This window comes from Oreochromis niloticus, linkage group LG3, assembly GCF_001858045.2.
Source record: "Oreochromis niloticus isolate F11D_XX linkage group LG3, O_niloticus_UMD_NMBU, whole genome shotgun sequence".
Lineage (NCBI taxonomy): Eukaryota > Metazoa > Chordata > Actinopteri > Cichliformes > Cichlidae > Oreochromis > Oreochromis niloticus.
Window position 1 is genome coordinate 43,629,398 of NC_031967.2, and position 19,418 is coordinate 43,648,815.

Consider the following 19,418-nt stretch of genomic DNA (forward strand, 5'->3'; position numbering starts at 1 on the left):
ATTCCCATACCTGAATCCACCCACACCCCACCTAGGAGCCATCCATTTGTCATCATAATTACTTCAAACGTCTTCTTTGAAGGAGAAGCAGTTGTGCTTTGACTCTGAAGACTTGAGTTCTTATTCTTTCAGTCACTCAGGTGTAATTTTGGCTATAAATGAGGGCAAGAGTAAGGTATTATATATTTACCATGCCTGTAACAGCAAAGACATACAACCCTTGTGAATGTGATGTGCAGAATATTAGAAGCGGTTGACAACACTGATGAAGGGTTGTTTTCATTTCTTTAAGTTATGCAATTAACAATCAGACAAAAAATAAAACAAAGACATGATTTTTTTTTTTAATGAAGCTGCACTGCTGTGACATTTGACATTTTACCGAATAGTGCCGGTATTCCACTGATCCCTATAGTGTGAACTTGCTTTCTTGCGCAAGAACAATGGTTTGCTTATGGAATCTTGTGTTTTTCCTTCCGTGATAAGGCAGCAGATATCAGATATCATGCCATCATGATTGTCTGATCAAGCTGCACAAATGTGAGAAGATTTGCAGCCACTCAAGGCCTGAGTGACTTTCTTTGAGCAATACAGTATCAGGCATAAATGGCAGTGCATGACCAGATGAGGTAAAAGAGATGGTTTATTAATGATGATCGAGGACTTACGACAGCTGTAAAACCAAAGACAGACTCTAGCACCTCACGTGGCAGATAGACAGCACTTCCTCATACTTTGAAAACCAAGCAGTATAAACAAAAGTTTTGAAAAATTTCCACTGCATCAGACTCACAGCTTCATGATTTTATGGTCTGATAACTTAGTGTAACAATGCATGTAGGAGATTAAGTAAACAAGATCCTTTTTCACTTGTGACATAAGGAAGATAATGAGATTATTGTTAGTAGTAGTAGTAATAGTAGTTAAACAGTAAAGCTATGGGTTTTTTACCTATAGCACTCATTCGTAATCTGAGACTGATGGAAACTCCAGAGGAATGCAATGTAAATGTGCACATCTAGGAAATTTTCCCATGGATATATCTTAAAAGGATTTAAATCATACAAAGGTATGCTAACATTTCTGGCTGCAATGAAAATGCTTTCACAATCAGCTACATTTATTTTTTAAGAATCTTCAATTAGCTATACTTCATTGATTTCCGCAGCATTAAAAAAATGCAACACTATACTTATTATTACCAACCACGTCACCAGTGGATTAGCTAAGCTTGTTTGTTGTTTAAGCCACAAAAAATGTTTTCAGATAAAGATCTTACATTTCAGAAAGAGTCCCCAATTGTTTGGTTTTACAGTTGTGTCTGTTAAATGTTTTTCCATAAACAGGTGAAAAGTCTTTTTAAAAAGGCATAGATGTCTGGGATGTCCTTCTCACCCAAGCTCTAAGTGTGACCTGATTAATGTTGATTAAAGTTGCAAAATTTTCCCATAAATTTCCATTAAGGATGCTTTGAGTGCTCGATCTCTCTTGTGCCTTTGTGAAGTATTTGTATTTTGAAAGTGAATACGTGTGACTGAAACGAGACTTGGACATTCATATTTATGGCTCAGTGTCAGAAACAGGGGCGATTCTAGGATCAGAGCTTTGGGGGTGCTGAGCACCCAGAGAGCTGCCCAGCCAGGCAAGATAAACGTTACACATCACAATGAGACTTCTTCCCTGTCTCTGTCAGTCCCTGCATCCTTAAATGTCTCCAGTTGTCCCGAGTTCCCTCTGACTGTCTCTTTGGTGCATTTAAACCCCTGTTCCTCCCTGTCCTCATCGTCTGTTGTCTTCGTCTCCGTTATCAGTCATCATAATTTTACCATCTCTGTGCAAGTCTGCAAATTTCTTTATTAAATCATAAGATTCTTAAATTCATCAAGTCTCTCTGTGCCTGGGTCCTCGTCACAAAACATGACATCACTGTTTTGTACATTTTAACACAATTTAATCCCAACATTTGTGAAAGAAAAGCAAAACACTTTTTTAAAAGTCTGTAACAAAACCATCAAATCTGATAAAGATTATTTAAATGCTGCAAACGAAGAATGGGTTGGAATATAAAAAATACATATTCTAACCTTAATTACTGTGGGAAAATGATGAATGATGATCATAGTGAGTAAGAAGTAAACTGAGTGCATTTTTTGGACAGAGATTCACTTTTAATGTGTATGTATAATACAATACACTCAATACACAAAAAAATACACAAAATACACTCCAAAAATAGAGTCCTTGAAATGTACAAATGTACAAAATATTGATTAAAAAAATTATAAAAATGGAGGCAACTTGGCCTATGGTACAATGTATACAATGTATGAAAATATCTTTACTGCAGATACTACTATGGCTCTGCAGATTTTTTATTTTATTTTAACCTGTGTCGCCTCACCTTGAGGTTGGCAAATCTGTCTGTGACTTTTTGGTGATCAACTCTTTCAAGCAGTTTAACAGTTTCTGTTTTGCCTGTCACTGTTCCCTGTCTGTTTTCTTACCTGGTTCTTCCTGACCTTGTACTTTCTCCTCATGTTCCCCTCTTTCCTCTCTCCCTCTTTGGACTGACAATCATACACAAATAGATTGTATTCAATTAGATGAAAAAATTACATTAATATGAAAAAAAAATATTATTAAGATCACTAATAAAAAAAACTCCTCTCTCAGTTTACTTTCAACCAAAAGACAAATAACCAAACCACATGTACATCTAATAAAAGATATAAATATTGAAACACTGATCCAACATTATCCTTTATTGACGGATCATTTATTCTTTCACTTTTACCTGAATGTTGCTCCTGGGTTTAATATCGGCACATGCACATATGACAAAATAACCAGCTTCTCTCATTCCACTTCAAACAGGACAGTGGTAACAACAGTAGGCTAAAACAATTTTACATTTTAAATAGGCTGTATAAATTTCAATGGGAGCAACAGGACGGTCAAATGTCGCTGATTTTACTACAGAGCAGGACGGATTGTAGGGTAGCAAACATTGCCGCAAAACACGTTTTCAACACAGCAGGTTACCTGGTGTAATGTTTTTCAGCTAGAAAGAAACATGACTCCTATCTAACTATATAAAGAGTAACTGAAGGTTAAATGCAGCTAATATGTCCTGTTTTAAGCCAGGCACTTACACCTCCGCTCCGCTGCGTCTCAGCTACCATGGCTCAATGGCGCTAGAGCCAGAGTGGCTCAGCTGGAACAAACCATTTTGGGAGGGGGGGTATCTATACTATACACCCCCAGAAATGGGCTAAAATTGCCCCTGGTCAGAAACTCAAACAACTCTGCCATAAAAGGAACGCAGTATGATAGGGCACAATAACAGGAATCATTGTAAACACACAACTATTCAGAATCTCTGGGCAAGGGACCAGAGATGTGGTGCTGCACACTTTCTGGTTTCCTGGTTGGAGTTCTGTTGACTAATCATAGGTGCACCAAATTTCCCGGGCCACCCATGAGGCCAAGAAAAGCTGGCTGTTGCCCCAGAATTAGCAGACTAACATGGGCTCTCAGATGACAGTAGTAAGGAATAATAGTAGCAGTAGTAATATATTAAAATATAACAATAATGTAAACTGTATTATCGCAGTGATGATCACATGAAACAGCCGGAGGCATAAAGCCAAATCTGGGCTCCCCGCAAAATACTTCTTACAAAAGAACAATGATTTGTATTGTTGACATAATAACCTTTTGTATACATCCTACCACAAGATATAAATGTGAAAACAGGTCTTAAGTTAATCCGACTCATCAGTGGAAACTATGCAATAACTTGTTTCATATTCCAACACTGTGAATGCAAGAATGCATGACTCATATCTCCCTCTTATCACTCCGTGAGCCTATAATTACTATTATAATAGGAATAACACCTTCACTTCAATGCTACCATAAAACAGATAATTCTTTTATTTCATCTGAAGCACATTTTAAAGTATAGAAAGCAATAACTAAAAAAAAAAAAATGAAAAAAATGTGGGTAATGAATTTTTTTAGTCCTAAGCAAAGGAAGTAGATGGATGAGTTTGTAATTACATTCACATATAAACATTTTGCACTTATGAACAGATTTAGGAAAATCCGATTAGAATCGGGGACTTTGTTGGGACACTGGTGACATATTGCGATGTAAAGTAAAGAACAGAATAACATTTTTACATGTTATGTTGAGAAAATGTTCAACATACAGGTGTGACAAAAACATAAAGAAAAGAGAACAAAATAACTGTAAATATTGGGAAAGAACTAACAGCTTGTTGAAGCTGCTGGAAGGTGATTTTGGATAGCTTGCTAGTTATTTGGGGTGTGAGTAGAATAAAACAATAATTAGAAAAGAATGTGCTTAGGTTTGCTTATACAATAGGGTTTGACGCTAGAATCAGTTGGTTTAGCTATAATTCCTGGTGTGTAACTGTATAGTGTGAGGAATTTATTGACAGTGGGGGTCTGCTTGTTGTAAAATGAGGAGTAAGAGCTGCCTCAGCTAGGTAGTCCACTTAATCTATAAAGGTGTATATGAGGAGTGCTCCTCAGATCCACTTGGTGTTTGCTGTGACTACATGTAGTGGGATCTCCAGCCTCATCTGACCCTTCTTCTCCAGCTGGGATATCAAACGGATCGGTGAGGTCAGGAAGAAGTGAACCTCAACAGGGGCAAAAGGCTAATGTACTTTGACAACTGGTTAAAAACTGTTAAAATGGTCACTTGGTGAGTCTGTCAATGCCTACTGAGACTCAAAGACAATTAGTAGACAGAAAAGTAGCTCAGATAAAGAAAAACAACTAACAACTAACTGTTACCGAGTAACAATTATTACTCGGGTAGAAAAGGAGAATACAAGTCTGTCACATGAAACCATTTAAAAACCAATAAGTTAATGAAATAATAAATAAATATATTGTGGTTAATGCAATACTACAACTCACTACATTACTAAGTGAGGAAAGCTGGAAAAACTGTCAAACCTGAAGCGCCACGTACATTTCATGTTTGAACCATTGTCTGTAAACCTCCGTAGATGGTTGAGTGGAAAAATCCCAGCAGATCAGCAGTTTTTAAAATACTCAGACTAACCTGTCTGACACCAACAACCATGCAATGTTCAATCATTGTAAATAACTGTGTAATTGTTCTTTTTGTTTACTTTTCTGCAGTTCTCGTTACACAGAATAATTTTTATATCACTCTGTTTTAGGCCTTTACACTGGCTTCCTGTCAGGTTTAGATTTCAGTTCAAAACCTTGGCTCATTCTTTTATCCTTTATGGCTTTATGGGGTGAGGTCCCCACCTCTATGATTATTCTCCGAGCTGGTTTCTTAGGTCCTCTTTTAGGGGCGTCCTTGTGATTTCATGTGCCCGTATGAAAACTATAGCTCCAAAACTTTGTATAAACTTGACATATACTCTTGGCCTCCTTCACTCCCTAGGCTGAGTGAAGGAGGCAGGAGAACCAGCCTAAAACTCATCTGTTCAGACAGGCATGTAGTAGTGTTTGTGTTTAGTTTTGGTTCATGTGTATCTACCTGGACTTTTTAAAGCACTTCTTTACTGTTCCCCTGTCTTGAAAAGTTCTGCTTTAACAGATTTCAGTTATTTACTAAAAACAATTACTGTGACGTGACGTGACACTCTAATATGCTAAGCACTCTACAGAGGAAATGACTTTTCTGGCTCCATGAAATAGCTTCACTCACAGCAGCAGAAGCCAGTTTGTCCAAACAACAGTGTTTCAAGTCTAAGGAATGAAAGGTCCAACTGAGAGGGAAAAAAACCCCAGTTAAAACAAGATTTCAATCATTATTTGGGGGCTGCAACGATCTTCTTGCTGTCATGTTCCCAGAATCTAAAGCTGGTAAAACGAGTTTGGCTTATTTCTTATTTAGCCTTAAACTTTGTGTTACTCAAACTTACAAATCATGGACATTTGCCACTTTGCTCTTCCATTTAACTTCATTTACAACCCTTTTTGTCATTACTATTGGCATTACATGCATTTGCAGCTCATTTGTGTAGCTATAAACACATGTAATATAATGTAATAATAGCAGCTGAAGTAGTATTCCCCTCCTTACCTGTACAAAATAGCAGCAGCCCAACCCACAGGAAAAAACGCTGATACGTCACTAAGGGGCAAAGGCTGAAGTTTCCCTCTAATCAATGAAACTGTGTAAAAGTTCATCTAAAGACAAGTCTGAAAACAGAATGAGCCCATTAAAGACAGTACAATAGATAGGACACACAGAGAATAGCCTGGAGTTCATTCACTAGGTTTCACTATCGGTGTGTGTGCAGTGCGTTCAAGAACAGTGCGTGTTCATTGTTTCCTGAAGTCCTAACCTGTCATTAGAGTATGAAATAAAATACAGTGATAAAAGCGTTTCCCAAGTAAAATGTGAGAAATGTACGATAAAATCTTAACAAAAAAAAAAAGGAAAAAAAACTAAAAACAGATGCACCATACATTCTCTGGTGGGATTTGCTGGTTTAATAGACATAAAACAAATAAAATGAGCAAGTGCTACCAGTTTAACTGTAACACAGTGGACACACAATGGACTGAACTTGCCACTTGAGGGCTTGACCTTTTTTCTCTCTTTCTTTCTATGTGTGAGTGTGAGTGAACATTTTCTTCCCGCACACGAGGGCGCTCCAATCCGAATATATACACACGGATAACACAAGTCACATGACAATGCTTTGGGAAAACATATGAACGGGTGCAAGTGGTTATATTTGACTTTAAATGCCCTTCAGGAAGCCTGGAGAGTATTCTTGAAGACTACCCAAAGAAATTAGAAGAAACATTGCCTAAGAGAGTTTAGACTTTGATACATTGAAAAACACAAACACAAATGGGTACAGTCTTTGTCGTCTGTGTGTGCAAATTCAACAAATGTCCTACAAACTTTACAAACTACAACTTTTTAATAATAATAATAATAATAACAACCATACACAGACAGTTGAAGACATAAAAGTAACACTAAAGATTTACATCAATATACATTATAGATACAAAAAAATACAATAAAATAAATAAACACTTAACATCTGGGTTAGTGTTCCTGGTGTGATCATCTGACAGTTAAAATCTGGGCAGCGATAAAAGCATTTCATCAGTATAAAGTGAAGTCAGTGAAATGAGCTCTGATTCATGCCAGCAGAAAGAACACTGGAATAATCAAGGCAGGAAACAAAGGCACAAATGACCTTGTGCAAAACATTAGCAAACAATAATGATATCATTTGGATTTTTTTTTTTTTTAAAGATAACAGAAACATTTTCTTTTACATCAGCTACTGACACAGAGCTCAATGTCTAAAGTTTCAATTATAAAAATACAAAGACATCAATTTCCATTTGCACAGTTTATGCAAAAAGATATTTGGAAATATTTTTAATTGAAGAACAAAAAGGTTAATGTATCAAACGCATTAATATGTAACACTATGCACAAAAATACAATAACAAGCAAAAAAAGGCTTGAAAGTGAAAGAAGAAAGTGAAGTAAAATTATTTGGTTTATTGGAAAAGACACTCCTGTATGTTAACAAAGTGTTAACAATGTTAACAAAGAACTTTTTTTTTTCTTCCCCTCAAAACAAACAATAACATACAAACTAGCCCCAATCCTTAATATAAAAGTTAAAAGAAAGAGCCTTCTATATATAAGCAACAGAATCACAAGCACCACACATCATGGTTGGGTCCCATTTTATGACTGGTATCGCCAAAAAAAAAAGAAAAGAAATCATGCTAAATATTAAAAAACATTCAAAGGACAAGCCTGTACCTGTATCAAGTTAGCTTAGTATACTAGAAACACAGGTAAACCACCAGGCTGGCTCAGTTCTTTTCAAATTATATGTCCATTTTTCTGCTTATTTGACTCCAGGCCCAGAGGCAACAGTTTAAACAAAGATGCCCAGCTCTCCTTTTTCCCAACCACCTTCTGTAGATCATCCAGGGGCAACACCGAGGCACCACAAAAACAAGTGCAACATTTACATCACAGCAGACACTGAAGCTGACTGTTAAGTTCCTACTCATCGCTTCCATCACTGGTGTTAAATTTCAGCTCCTAGTTATTGCTCAGTTAAGGAGTTTTAATCATTTGAACCAAGTGAGTATTGTCTTGCCATGCACATATGCTTGCAATGTACAGCTTACATTTCCTTTACTTTTCATGTCTTAATAAACTTTTCTGTTCATCTTCTTCAGGTAAATTTCTCAGGAGGCTGTGACGGTTATTACATTCTGCTAACTGTGGAAGTACTGAGTGCCTACACTGAGGAAGGCGGGTGCTTTGATGGGGTGAGACACTGGAATAGGTCAGATACCCATTGAGAGCAGAATAAGAGTTGGATGTTGCTGAATGTAGTTGGAAAATATCTGGACTGCTGCAAATGCAGTGCTTACTTTGAGATCGGTGGCCAGGTGCTGGAAAGCTGTTTTGCCTATTGATAGCAAAGCTTGAACCCCAGCTTTTGGGTAAGTTGTCAGATTTTAGAGTGTTAACGCTGGTTGAAGCTGAAGATGAGTTTGGATTGTGCACACTGGTCAAGTTTTTGTTGTCAGGGCCATGAGTTAAGAGTAGTTTGGAGGGTTTTGAAATGTCTGCTGTGGTTGTGGAATGGCACTGGACAGTTGTTCCACTGTTGTAGAGAATAACTTTGTTGTCCTGTAGTTTTCGGGTCTCATCTTCCATAAAAAACTCCAACTCTCTTTTCATCTGCCCAGTGCTGCCATTTACCAAATTGTCTGTGCTGTTAACTCTCGTTGGTTGGACAAATCTTTGATTCAATGGCTTTCTGTTGACTGGCTGCTTTACAATAGCTGTGTAAACAAAGATTTTTAAAAAAAGAGATGAATCATCCTGTGGTAAATGGAATTCAAATTGTCAAGATGGCTATAAGAAAATTATCCTACTTTTCACTTGATTTATGACTTCAGTAAAAAAAAAAATGTGATCACTGTACAGACAAAGGAATGCCAAGAAATACACAGATCAGGCAAATCAATATGATCACCCATTGAATATTGTTTTGGTCCCCTTTTTGCTGTCAAAACAGCCCTGACCTTTCGAGGCATGGAATTCACTAGACACTTTGTCGATGTTAGCAACACACAAGATGTTAGCAAAATATCTTTTAAGTCTTGTAAGTTGTGAAGTTGCTCCTCCATGGATTGGACTTATTTGTCCAAACATGTCCCACAGACGAACAGATTGGATTGAGATCTGGGGAATTTGAAGGCCAAGTCAACACCTCCGACTTGTTGTTGGGCTTCATAAACCATTTCGGATCCATTTTTGGTCTGTGGCAGGGATGTATTACGTTGCTAAAAGGTTCAGGGAACCATTTCCATGAAAGGGATGTACATGCTCTGCAAAAACAATGCTTAGGTAGGTGGTACATATCAAAGTAATATCCACATGGATGGCAGGACCCATGGTTTTCCAGCAGAACAGTATGACACTGCATCTGCCGGCTTGCCTTCCTCCAAAAGTACATTGTGGTGCCAGGTTTTCCCAGGTAAGCAACTCAACCCATTGTTGGTGCTTTCAGTGGTGGACAGGGGTCAACATGGGCACCCTGAGTGGTCTGCAGCTATGCAGCCCCATATCCAACAAACCATAATGCACCTTGTATTCTTACACCTTTCTACCAGAAACAACATTAACTTATTCTTTAACTTGAGCTCCAGTAGCTCATCTGTTGGATTGGATCACACATCCATCAGCGAGCCTTGGCTGACCGTGAACCTGTCGCTGGTGTACCACTGTTCCATCTTTAAAATATTGACCACTGCAGACCAGGAACACCCCAGCTGTTCTTAATTTTTTTTTAAAGATGTTCTAACTCAGTTCTCTAGCCATCACAATTTGGCCCCAAATTAACTTGCTGAAATCCTTACGCTTACTAGTTCTTCCTGCTTCTAACATCGAGTTTGAGGACAAAATGTTCACTTGCTTCCTAACATATCCAACCCACTTACTGGTGCCATGTCTGTGATCATAATGTTATGCCTGATGAGTATATAATATTGAGTCAGTTGCAAAACTCCTGAGTTTCCACCCCTTACACACATGCAATCTTGTCTCTGTGCTCTCTCTGTAAACAGCAACTACAGTTTTCTCTTTCTTAAAAACAGCAACAAAAAACAATGCAAAACAAATCACCAAAAGCAGTTGGTGTCATTACAAAATGTTTCTCAACTGCTCAGTAGCAGTCTATATCCAAGGCCCTTGCTTTGCATTTTTTTTTTTGTATAGTTCAGAACTGTGACTTACCAAATCTGAAGCATTTGTTGCATAAAAGGGCAATGAAGCCACCTGCAACTAAGAAACACACAGCTGTTCCTCCGATGGCGATGGCAATAGTTTGAACATCAGACTTCATGCAGACACCTGAAATGGCATAACATTGTGTTGAGATATGAACAGATAATGCATACTATTTAGTTAATATGAAGTACCCTATATCTAGAAGTTTTTCTTCAAGTCTAATGAGTCCTTATTGGTAGGAAAAAAAAAACATCCAATGCTCAGGCAGGCTTATTTATTAGGCTACGAGATTGGCACAGTGACACTTGCTAAACTTTACTGCCAACAAACTCCAGACAATGTCAAGAATAGAGGTGATATGCAAATTGGCAGGCATGTGGTACAAAGGTTGTATGCAGGCTGTATTGTAAAAAAAGATATAATTTGATATCATCATCTCTAAGTATAGATAATAAAGACGCAGCAGTCACTGTTAGGGTGTCAATCCTGGTGTGAAGTGACATGTGGAAAGCAACACGAGAGCAAACGGTTAACATAGTGGTCATCTGTTAAAACTCCACACACGGTAATTTATAGAAATCCCAATAAAACCTACACATAAACCCCACGTGGATAGCAAATGCATAAAAAAATGTGAATATGGGTGTTTGCATGTACACATGAAGATCTGGCATACCTGTTATGAGGATCGTTGTTTCCCTGGTCTGGTTAAACTGTGGTTGATGAACTCTGCAGGTGACACTGTTTGACAAATACACAGTTTATAAATTAATTTTAATTAGTCTTATATTAGTGAAAAGCAAATTTTACGGTTAGTTGGTGGGTATAAACATTATCTGCAGTATTGTGCACAAGTCTTGAGCCAGTCTGCTTTTCTTTACCTGGGGAAAAAGTGCAGTGATTTATTGAAAAGTACAAACTCAGATGGGAGGGTGGAGGTTCAGTTTGTAAGCAGTATGCTCCACTGCTTGTATGTTTAATTCGTTGTTTGTGATTGTACAAATATTTCTTTCAATAAAACCACTTTGATTAGAAAAAGAAAAGTACAAACTCAAATGGGCACACAGTCTGAACTCTCTTAGACAATGTTTCTTGTAATTACTTTAGGTAGAAGAATACTCCTCGGCGTTCCTGAAGGGTTCTCAAAGCTCTTCTTTGGATGTTCTCACATTGTAATGATGATGATCTCACATTGTGAATATAGAGGTCCTGGCTCTCAGGAGGCCAGTCCATGGATGATTAGTGTTACACTGTGTGAGAACTATTTCTTACAAACTTACTTAATGAGATTAGAGAGAGAAACAATGAGTTCTGAGGCTGTTTTCATGTTGTTGTAGCAGAATATAAAGAGAGGGGCTCAAAACTTTTGCACAGTACTGTAAAAAAAGTACTAACTGGATAAGTATTGTTTTAATTTCTAAACCACTTTATAAATGGTTTATAAGATGGTGTACAGTAGGTATATAATTATAACCTGCTGGTGGCTCTTTGCAGAGTAGCTCTTCGTGTCACAGTGAAACATCCACGGGGATCTTGTTCTCCTTTGGGGTTTTCCCCATAGATGTTGTTTCCATTGTCATCCAGAAATGTTACCTCAGGCTCTGGCAGCCAGCAGTTTGCTTCACAATGCAGTGCTATGTCACTGCCCTCCGCTGAAATCACTGAAAGCTTTGGCTCAGAAACAGCCACTGTAAAAACAACAAAACCAGAAGGTGTGACCATTATATCTGCCATCCCACGCACGTATCCTTATTTCTGAATAACCTGTTATTGTTTTTATGTTAAAATGACATCCATGACGTCTAACCCTAACTCTTTTGACCACTCTTGGCTTCTGAAGTAGAATGAAAGATGCTCCAAGTGACACACACACACACACAATACAAACTGCTCTTACACAATTTGATTCAACTATTTATATAGAGTGCCAAATCACAACAGCAGTTGCCTCAAAAGCGATTTAAATCGTAAAGCCAAGACCCGACAAAAATTTTAAGGAGGTGTGCTTTTCATCAAGCAAAAAACTGTTCTAAAGCTCCTTGAAATAAGGTGTTTAAGTAGATGACTAGTTTCTCCTCCTATAAAAAGACTCTGGTTCCTGAAAGTCTCTTCTTCTGACAAAAGAAAGGTTATCTGGACTGAATCGATCCTTAATCATCGCAACTTTTACAGGACCGTAAACGTTACATTGGTCAAATATTATTAATATCATAATATGCACTTCTGAAAAGTAATAAAGAGCAACAGCAAAACATCTGCAAAAATCACTGCAACAATATATAACTGGCCGTATGCCCAGTAAAATAAATAAATAAATAAGGCTTTATCATGCACGATTTACTATACAGAAACCCCCCAAAAAACATGGTGGAGGTATTATCATGGTTTGTGGTTGTGTTACCATTTTTCAGTCATTGAGAAAAAAAAAATTCAAATTAGTGGTGTCAGCGTTAATCCAGTAATACGAAGTTAAAGGCATAACCGCGTTAACGTGGAAAATCCCTGGTAGCTCATTAACGCGAATCTGCCCATCTGATGGCTGCACGGCGTCAACGCGTTAGCGCGGTTAGCTCGTTAACCCGTTAGCACCATGCAGCCCTCGCACAGGCTGATCCCCGTTAACTCGCTAACTTGGATTTGCCGCGTTAACGCTAATACTCAGGATATTGCCACTGAGGTGTGATATATATAGCTGAAAATAATGGCTTGTTATGTTCTGTTCCTTGCATTTAGAAATCTGTTTAAAGTTTCCTTTTCTTTGTCCTATTATGCTATGTTTTTATCTTTGATCTTTGAGAGCAACTTTGCATATGTCACAGTTCAAAATAGTCCCTACTCCTCTTTTATTGGTCGTTGGTGCGACTCTTCTGTTTAGCTCCACTGTCTAAAAGAAGCCAGTTTCCCCTGTTTTCTATGTTTTCTTCTGTTTGACCTCCATAAACAGAACATTTGAACAGAAAGAAAATTTGCTCTGTCAAGACAGTGGCTAACTTTATCAAGCAATAAAGCTTGATACTCCAATTGAGACTCATTTAACTATGGACATATCATTGATTTTTATTCAATTTGGTATATGAAAAATTAACATACGACCCGAAGAACCGCTTCCGATCGTTAGGTATAATTAACAGCTCAATTGTTTATTCAAAAGTAATATCGAATAGATTGATAGAAAATCAGATGACTAAGAGATACGGATGAAGAAAGGAAGCAGCCCACAGATACTGTCTATGTTTAAAGCCAAGTTCTGTGCTGGTAGGGGTAGGGTCAAGCTATTTTTCCGCCATATGTTAAACAAACATAGTTTCAAAAACTAGAAATTGTTCCTTTTTTTGAAATTTATTTGGCCTTACAGTTCTTCTGTTATGAGATTTCAAATTAGGTATGACAAATTACATATATGTTGAGTAAACCAAATGAGTAAATGCAGCCCTAACCTTAAAAAAGGTCACCAGCAACAGATGATAGCAATTTGTTAAATTCATACATCTCTATGAGACCCTTTTGGAATAATTTGGTGTGTGTTTTTGTATGTATTTAAGAGACATCACACATACAGCAATCTACCTGAGTATACATTTTTTGGAGCATGGTTTTTCCTCCTAGAATTAAAAGTTGTGCCCTTTCGAGGTCTGACTCTAAAGTAAAACCCAGATCCTGATCACATATTAAATGAATTGAGCTGAATTGGACAAGGACCCATTGTTTAAGTGGGTGGAGCACAGGTGATTTTTGTGTGGAAATGAACATGAGTGGACATACCCACATCCAGCGCCACTGTTGTAACCTTCCTGGCGACATTTTTCTGGAATGTGAGGCATTGGTACTTTCCAGTATCAGAAACCTGCACATTGGAGATCCGTAATGAGATGTTTCCATCTTTGAGCGCTTTCATGATGAGGCTCGTCCTGTACTCGAAGGCTGGATTCTTCATCTCGTAGGCCTCACAACCATCCCGGTACAAGAAGACAACATCTGGCTTCAAGCCTTCCTTGGACCACTCAACAGTCGGAAAGTCTTCCTTGTCAGAGATATTGAATCTGCACGGTAGAATAACATCTCCACCAGCAAAGGCAAGAACCTGCACTGGCTGACTATGAGCAGGGGTTCCACCTAGAAATAAACCATAAATGGTAAATGGTCTGTATTTGTATAGCGCTTTACTAGTCCCTAAGGACCCCAAAGCGCTTTACACATCCAGTCATCCACCCATTCACACACACATTCACACACTGGTGATGGTAAGCTACATTGTGGCCACAGCCACCCTGGGGCGCACTGACAGAGGCGAGGCTGCCGGACACTGGTCCCACCGGGCCCTCTAACCACCACCAGTAGGCAACGGGTGAAGTGTCTTGCCCAAGGACACAACGACCAAGACTGTCCGAGCCGGGGCTCAAACCGGCAACCTTCCGATTACAAGACGACCCCCCAACTCTTGAGCCACGATCGTCCCATAAGAGGAATAACCGACCATATTTATATTAATAAAGCTGTGTGCAATATGTGTAAAACTCTGCTCGGACGTATTCAATGCCTCCATGTGGATTGCTTCCTGTACATTATTCTATGTGTTATAGCTGAAGAGAGCACAGAGCTCCAAGGCAAACTCTGCAATTTACCAGTCGTTTATAAAACTCTTCAATACTTTGAGTATTGACCAGCAGGATTACAGTTACATTACAGAGACAATCAAGTCTATCACATACAATTTTAACCCCACATTAAATCTGTAAGGGGATAAATTTGTAACAGCAAAAGTGTGACACATAGAGGAGAAAGCCTTTAATGAAAGAAAAAAAAATTCTGACACATTAAACTGTTTTTTTGGGGGGGGGTTAATTTTTTTTTAATCTGTTTGTTTGTTTGTTTGTTTGTTTGTTTGTTTGTTTGTTTGGGGGGGGGGGGGGTCTTTTTCTCTTATTCAGGTTTGGACATCTTATACCATGTTACATTATACAGCTTTTGAATCCCTATAGGTCTAGAAATGTAAGTTAATTTAGGTAATTTATTTGAAAATTACCACACAAGTAAGACGCCCAACAGAAAAATAAGCTGCATGAACTGGCAAGGTTGTTTTGTTTCTGAGGACTTTAAACACTACAGTCAGCTGCACTAATTATCTTTTCACCTGCATAACATTCCAGCTGTACTTTCCTGTGACGCAAGTGCTATGGAGGATTAGTCATTCGACTATTTCCTCATCCAATTAATCATGAACTTTTGAATGCACTGCATTTCTGATGGCATGTATTTAAAATGCATAGTATTTGGTTCATGATACAACTATTGCCACAAGTCCATGTGAAGTTTGCAGTGTCCCTGATTGCTTAAGGGTGACTAAGATATTGGCCACTGATGAAAACACAGGTTGAATTAGAGGTGCACATCAGAGAAAAACACTTTTCCAATCCTTGACAGAAGAGAGGAATAGTTCATGAGGTAATCTGGGGAAGTCCCCAAACCTGTAAGATGTATAGTTTGTACTAGAGATGGACCGATCCGATATTACGTATCGGTATCGGTCCGATACTGACGTAAATTACTGGATCGGATATCGGCGAGAAATAAAAAATGTAATCCGATCCAGTAAATATAAAAAAAGCACCTCACAAAACTTGCGACACGGCGTAACTCGGCTCATAACCGTAGCAGTCGGAGCAGTGTGCGTCACGTGATAGAGCAGCTGTGTGTATTTGTAGCCTCGCTAGCAAACCAGCATTTCATCTCCGAGAAAGTTATCCCAGAGAGAAGTAAAGCAAGTGTGTAAGTTCATCTCTGAATGTTTGTAAAGCTTACCTGCGTTAAGCTTAACCACCGATATATGGAGCGTCTGCCTCTCTCTCTCCCTCCCTCTCCTGCAGCTACTTCATGAAACTCCTTAATGATCAGCTGATCGGCTTTTCTGTGCGAGTCCGTCTCTCTTCTTTGTTTTTGGCCCACTTTGCACCACAAGAAGGAAAACAGCAGCTGAACAACAGCTTAAGCTTGATAAGCTGTTGTTAGAATGTATTTAATATTACTTTCTACACCAGGATCCTTTTCTACGTAGCTGACGGCTGGTAACTGTGCAGGGGCGGATCTAGCAAAGTTTGGCCAGGGGGGCCGATAGGGCATGAACAGGGAAAAGGGGGCACAAAGACATGCTTTTCTTTCTTATTCTCATTTAAAATGTCTAGCTTTTAATAAATAATTATCTGAATCTTACACCCAAAGTTTTAATCTGATGTAAAATGTATAGAAGTCCATTACTGTATATAGTAACTGTTAAATGTCTAATATACCCTAGTAAGCTATAGTACTTTTTCCTTTGGGAAAGTACCATCTGTGCACTCTGCAATTCTGTAGAAGAAAGATGTTGAATCTATTTAATTATTCTTGAAAAATAATTTATTTCTGTGCATTTTTTTTCACACTGCATCAAATTAAAGTTGATTATGTCGATTAAGCATCATGAGGTGGAGGGTGGGGGGTGGTTCCCTTTTTTTTTTGTGGGAGTTTGCAACCCTATTAGTTAGGTTGCTTAATATTTCTGTTAAGTACTCTTTAAAATACCAGAATAGGGAGGATGGAGCAGGTTTAAGTTTATTAGATTGATCAGTGTTGCTGAACTATGAAATATTTTGGGTGCAGTGTATTTTTTACATACAGGTATAACAGAATAGCTTTAGTGTTGTTGTTTATTTAAACTTGAGTATGAACTTATACAAAATGCAGCAAGATATTAAAAAAACAGTTTTATTGATTAAAAAACTCACTATATCGGATTAATATCGGTATCGGCAGATATCCAAATTTATGATATCGGTATCGGTATCGGACATAAAAAAGTGGTATCGTGCCATCTCTAGTTTGTACATACATGAAAATGTCCCACACTGCCTCACACAAAGATATTCTATGTCCCACACTTTGTTAGGACTCAGAAAACTGTGACATTTAAGCAAGATACATAAAAATATCATGTCAATAACACAAGTGCACCCTCACCAGATACTTTGTTAGGTACACCTGTTCAACTGCATGTTAATACAAATATTTATTCACACAAATCACATGACAGCAATTCAGTGCATTAAGGCATGCAGACATAGTTAAGAAAACCTGGTGATGTTCAAACTGTGCATCAGAAACTTTGAACATGATTACAGTTATGCAACAGTTAACAAACCGCACATTTCATTCAGGTATGTAGTGTGAAGCTGTGCAATTAATCTTCAACAATTAAAGTTTTTCTCTTTCAAGTCCCCCAAATTCACTCTGCACTAGACTGTGGCATGTTTAATTCACATATCTTTTATTTTCTCTTCCTCTCTTATGCATTTGCAGATGTATTATATTAGAATTTGGGGTTACCTTTGAATGCATTGTGGGGTTTTTTTTTTTTTTTTTCAAACTTTGTGAGTAATCACGTTAAATAATTATAGGTTCAGCACTGGTCAAAAATACTATGATTACAACTTTTGTAGTAATTAATTATACAGCGCCACTACAGTATATATAATATGAAATCCTGTCTATAATTTTGAAAACTACCTTTTCTGCTTTTATCCAGTCTTCTTAACAACGTCCTCAGATCTCTGCAGATTTGAATCTTGAGCTAACAACGCCGAGATTTTATTTTCCAGCTAACTGGTTTGGCATGATTTACAGAGGTGGCGGCACCATGTGAAGTTTAAACAAACACTTTCTCACACTAGTGGAAGATAAACACTAGCAGTATTGCTTGTATATGCGGTACGTGCAGTGAAAGGTCCTGTTGAGAGTAAGTATCCTGCTGACGGCCAGGAATCACAGTTCACCGCTTAAAAAAAAAAAAAAAGTTACTTTAAAGAAATCCTGAAAAACGTGCTTTTTTTTTTTTTTTTTTTTTTTAAATCGGTTGGCTCCTGTGATATTTATTCTGATAACAGCGATGATTTACTTTGTCATCAAAATGCGTTTTGCGGTTAACCGACCTTTTATTGTTGCCTTTCAATAAAATCCCTAATGTTGTTTCGCGCTTCTGTATTTACTTTTCTCGTTGACTTACTGAAATTGAATTAAATTGGTGTTCGAAATAAAATCAGCATAACCCAGCTCTCTTTCTTACCCATATAAGAGGACAGCAGACTGGCAACCACGAAAACACGATGATACATCACCAAAGGATGAAAGACTTTTTCTCCTCTAGTATTGAAGAAACAAACTAAATGTTTTGGAAGTTATCATTTTCTCTGCAGACACCAGCGGACCTTCCAGATCAGTGTGAACGGCCACACTGACTGACATTCACAACTTCAGTTTTTTTCGATCTGGGGTTGGCTGTGGGCGGTGCCGCACTTACGTCATTTGTCACCTGCTAACACACTGACGCTTCAACACACACACAGACACACACACACAAAAGGTTGTGCTCCTGAGTCGCCATCTGGTGTTCGAAATAAAACATTACACTCGACTTACATAGCAAAGCAGGCTGGTGGTGCTTCATCCAGACAGCTATCAACTTTCCAGCTGCATAGTTTGACTCATTGAGTCTGCCAGAGTATATATTACCCTTGGTGAAGCTCTAAGTATTACTATTATTAGTATTAGGTCTGACGTACTTTCAGGCTGGATTACAGAACAAGCAAAGCACATCTGCAAAACTTCATTGCAATTTTGCACTGATAACGTTTAATTTTTAACACGAGCCTTTCTAATATGGTCCTGATCCTATAGAGAGAGACTCTGTTCAAGTCCAGGGGCCTGTTCTTCGTACCTCGCTAAGTAAGTTAGCCGGATTTGAATGTTGACGATTTGGCGTGATCTTGGATCGTTCGGTTCTCCGAAGCTCATCTGGGACTTGCTGTCATAGCAACAGAGCCGTAAAAGTAAGCCTGCTCGGGAGCAGGTTTACTTTATGTAAACAGGATTAGATCGCGGCCACTCAGGTATGTCCGCTGCAGTTATATGAAAGCAACAGCGATATTTCGCCAGTTTTACCATAAATAAATATTATCAATGTAACTAAAGATAATGCAGTATTTGATGCTTTATTGCTTTCATACAGATACATACAGGTCATTTCAGAAAAAAAGGAAAATGTATTATTAATCATTCTATTACATGTATTTGATCA

The 19,418-nt window shown here is 38.1% G+C and overlaps 1 protein-coding gene across 1 annotated transcript; it reads right to left on the bottom strand.

The window, feature by feature from the left end:
* Nucleotides 1–8,150: 8,150 nt before the first annotated feature.
* Nucleotides 8,151–19,020, bottom strand: LOC102076758 (butyrophilin-like protein 8). Its single transcript, XM_005464662.4, has 6 exons — nt 18,408–19,020; nt 14,078–14,428; nt 11,790–12,003; nt 10,992–11,056; nt 10,322–10,438; nt 8,151–8,865 (listed from the first exon to the last, which is right to left on the bottom strand). The coding sequence occupies exons 1-6, from the start codon at nt 18,454–18,456 to the stop codon at nt 8,207–8,209; spliced, it is 1,455 nt and encodes a 484-aa protein (XP_005464719.1). The 5' UTR covers nt 18,457–19,020; the 3' UTR covers nt 8,151–8,206.
* Between the last annotated feature and the right edge of the window lie 398 nt (nt 19,021–19,418).

Coding starts and splice junctions, on each gene's coding strand:
- LOC102076758 (XM_005464662.4), bottom strand. CDS start 18,456: ATGTATCATCGTGTTTTCGTGGTTGCCAGTCTGCTGTCCTCTTATATG. Junction 12,004..14,077: donor AACAGTGGCGCTGGATGTGG/GTATGTCCACTC, acceptor TTGTTTTTACAG/TGGCTGTTTCTGAGCCAAAG. Junction 11,057..11,789: donor CTGCAAAGAGCCACCAGCAG/GTTATAATTATA, acceptor TTTGTCAAACAG/TGTCACCTGCAGAGTTCATC.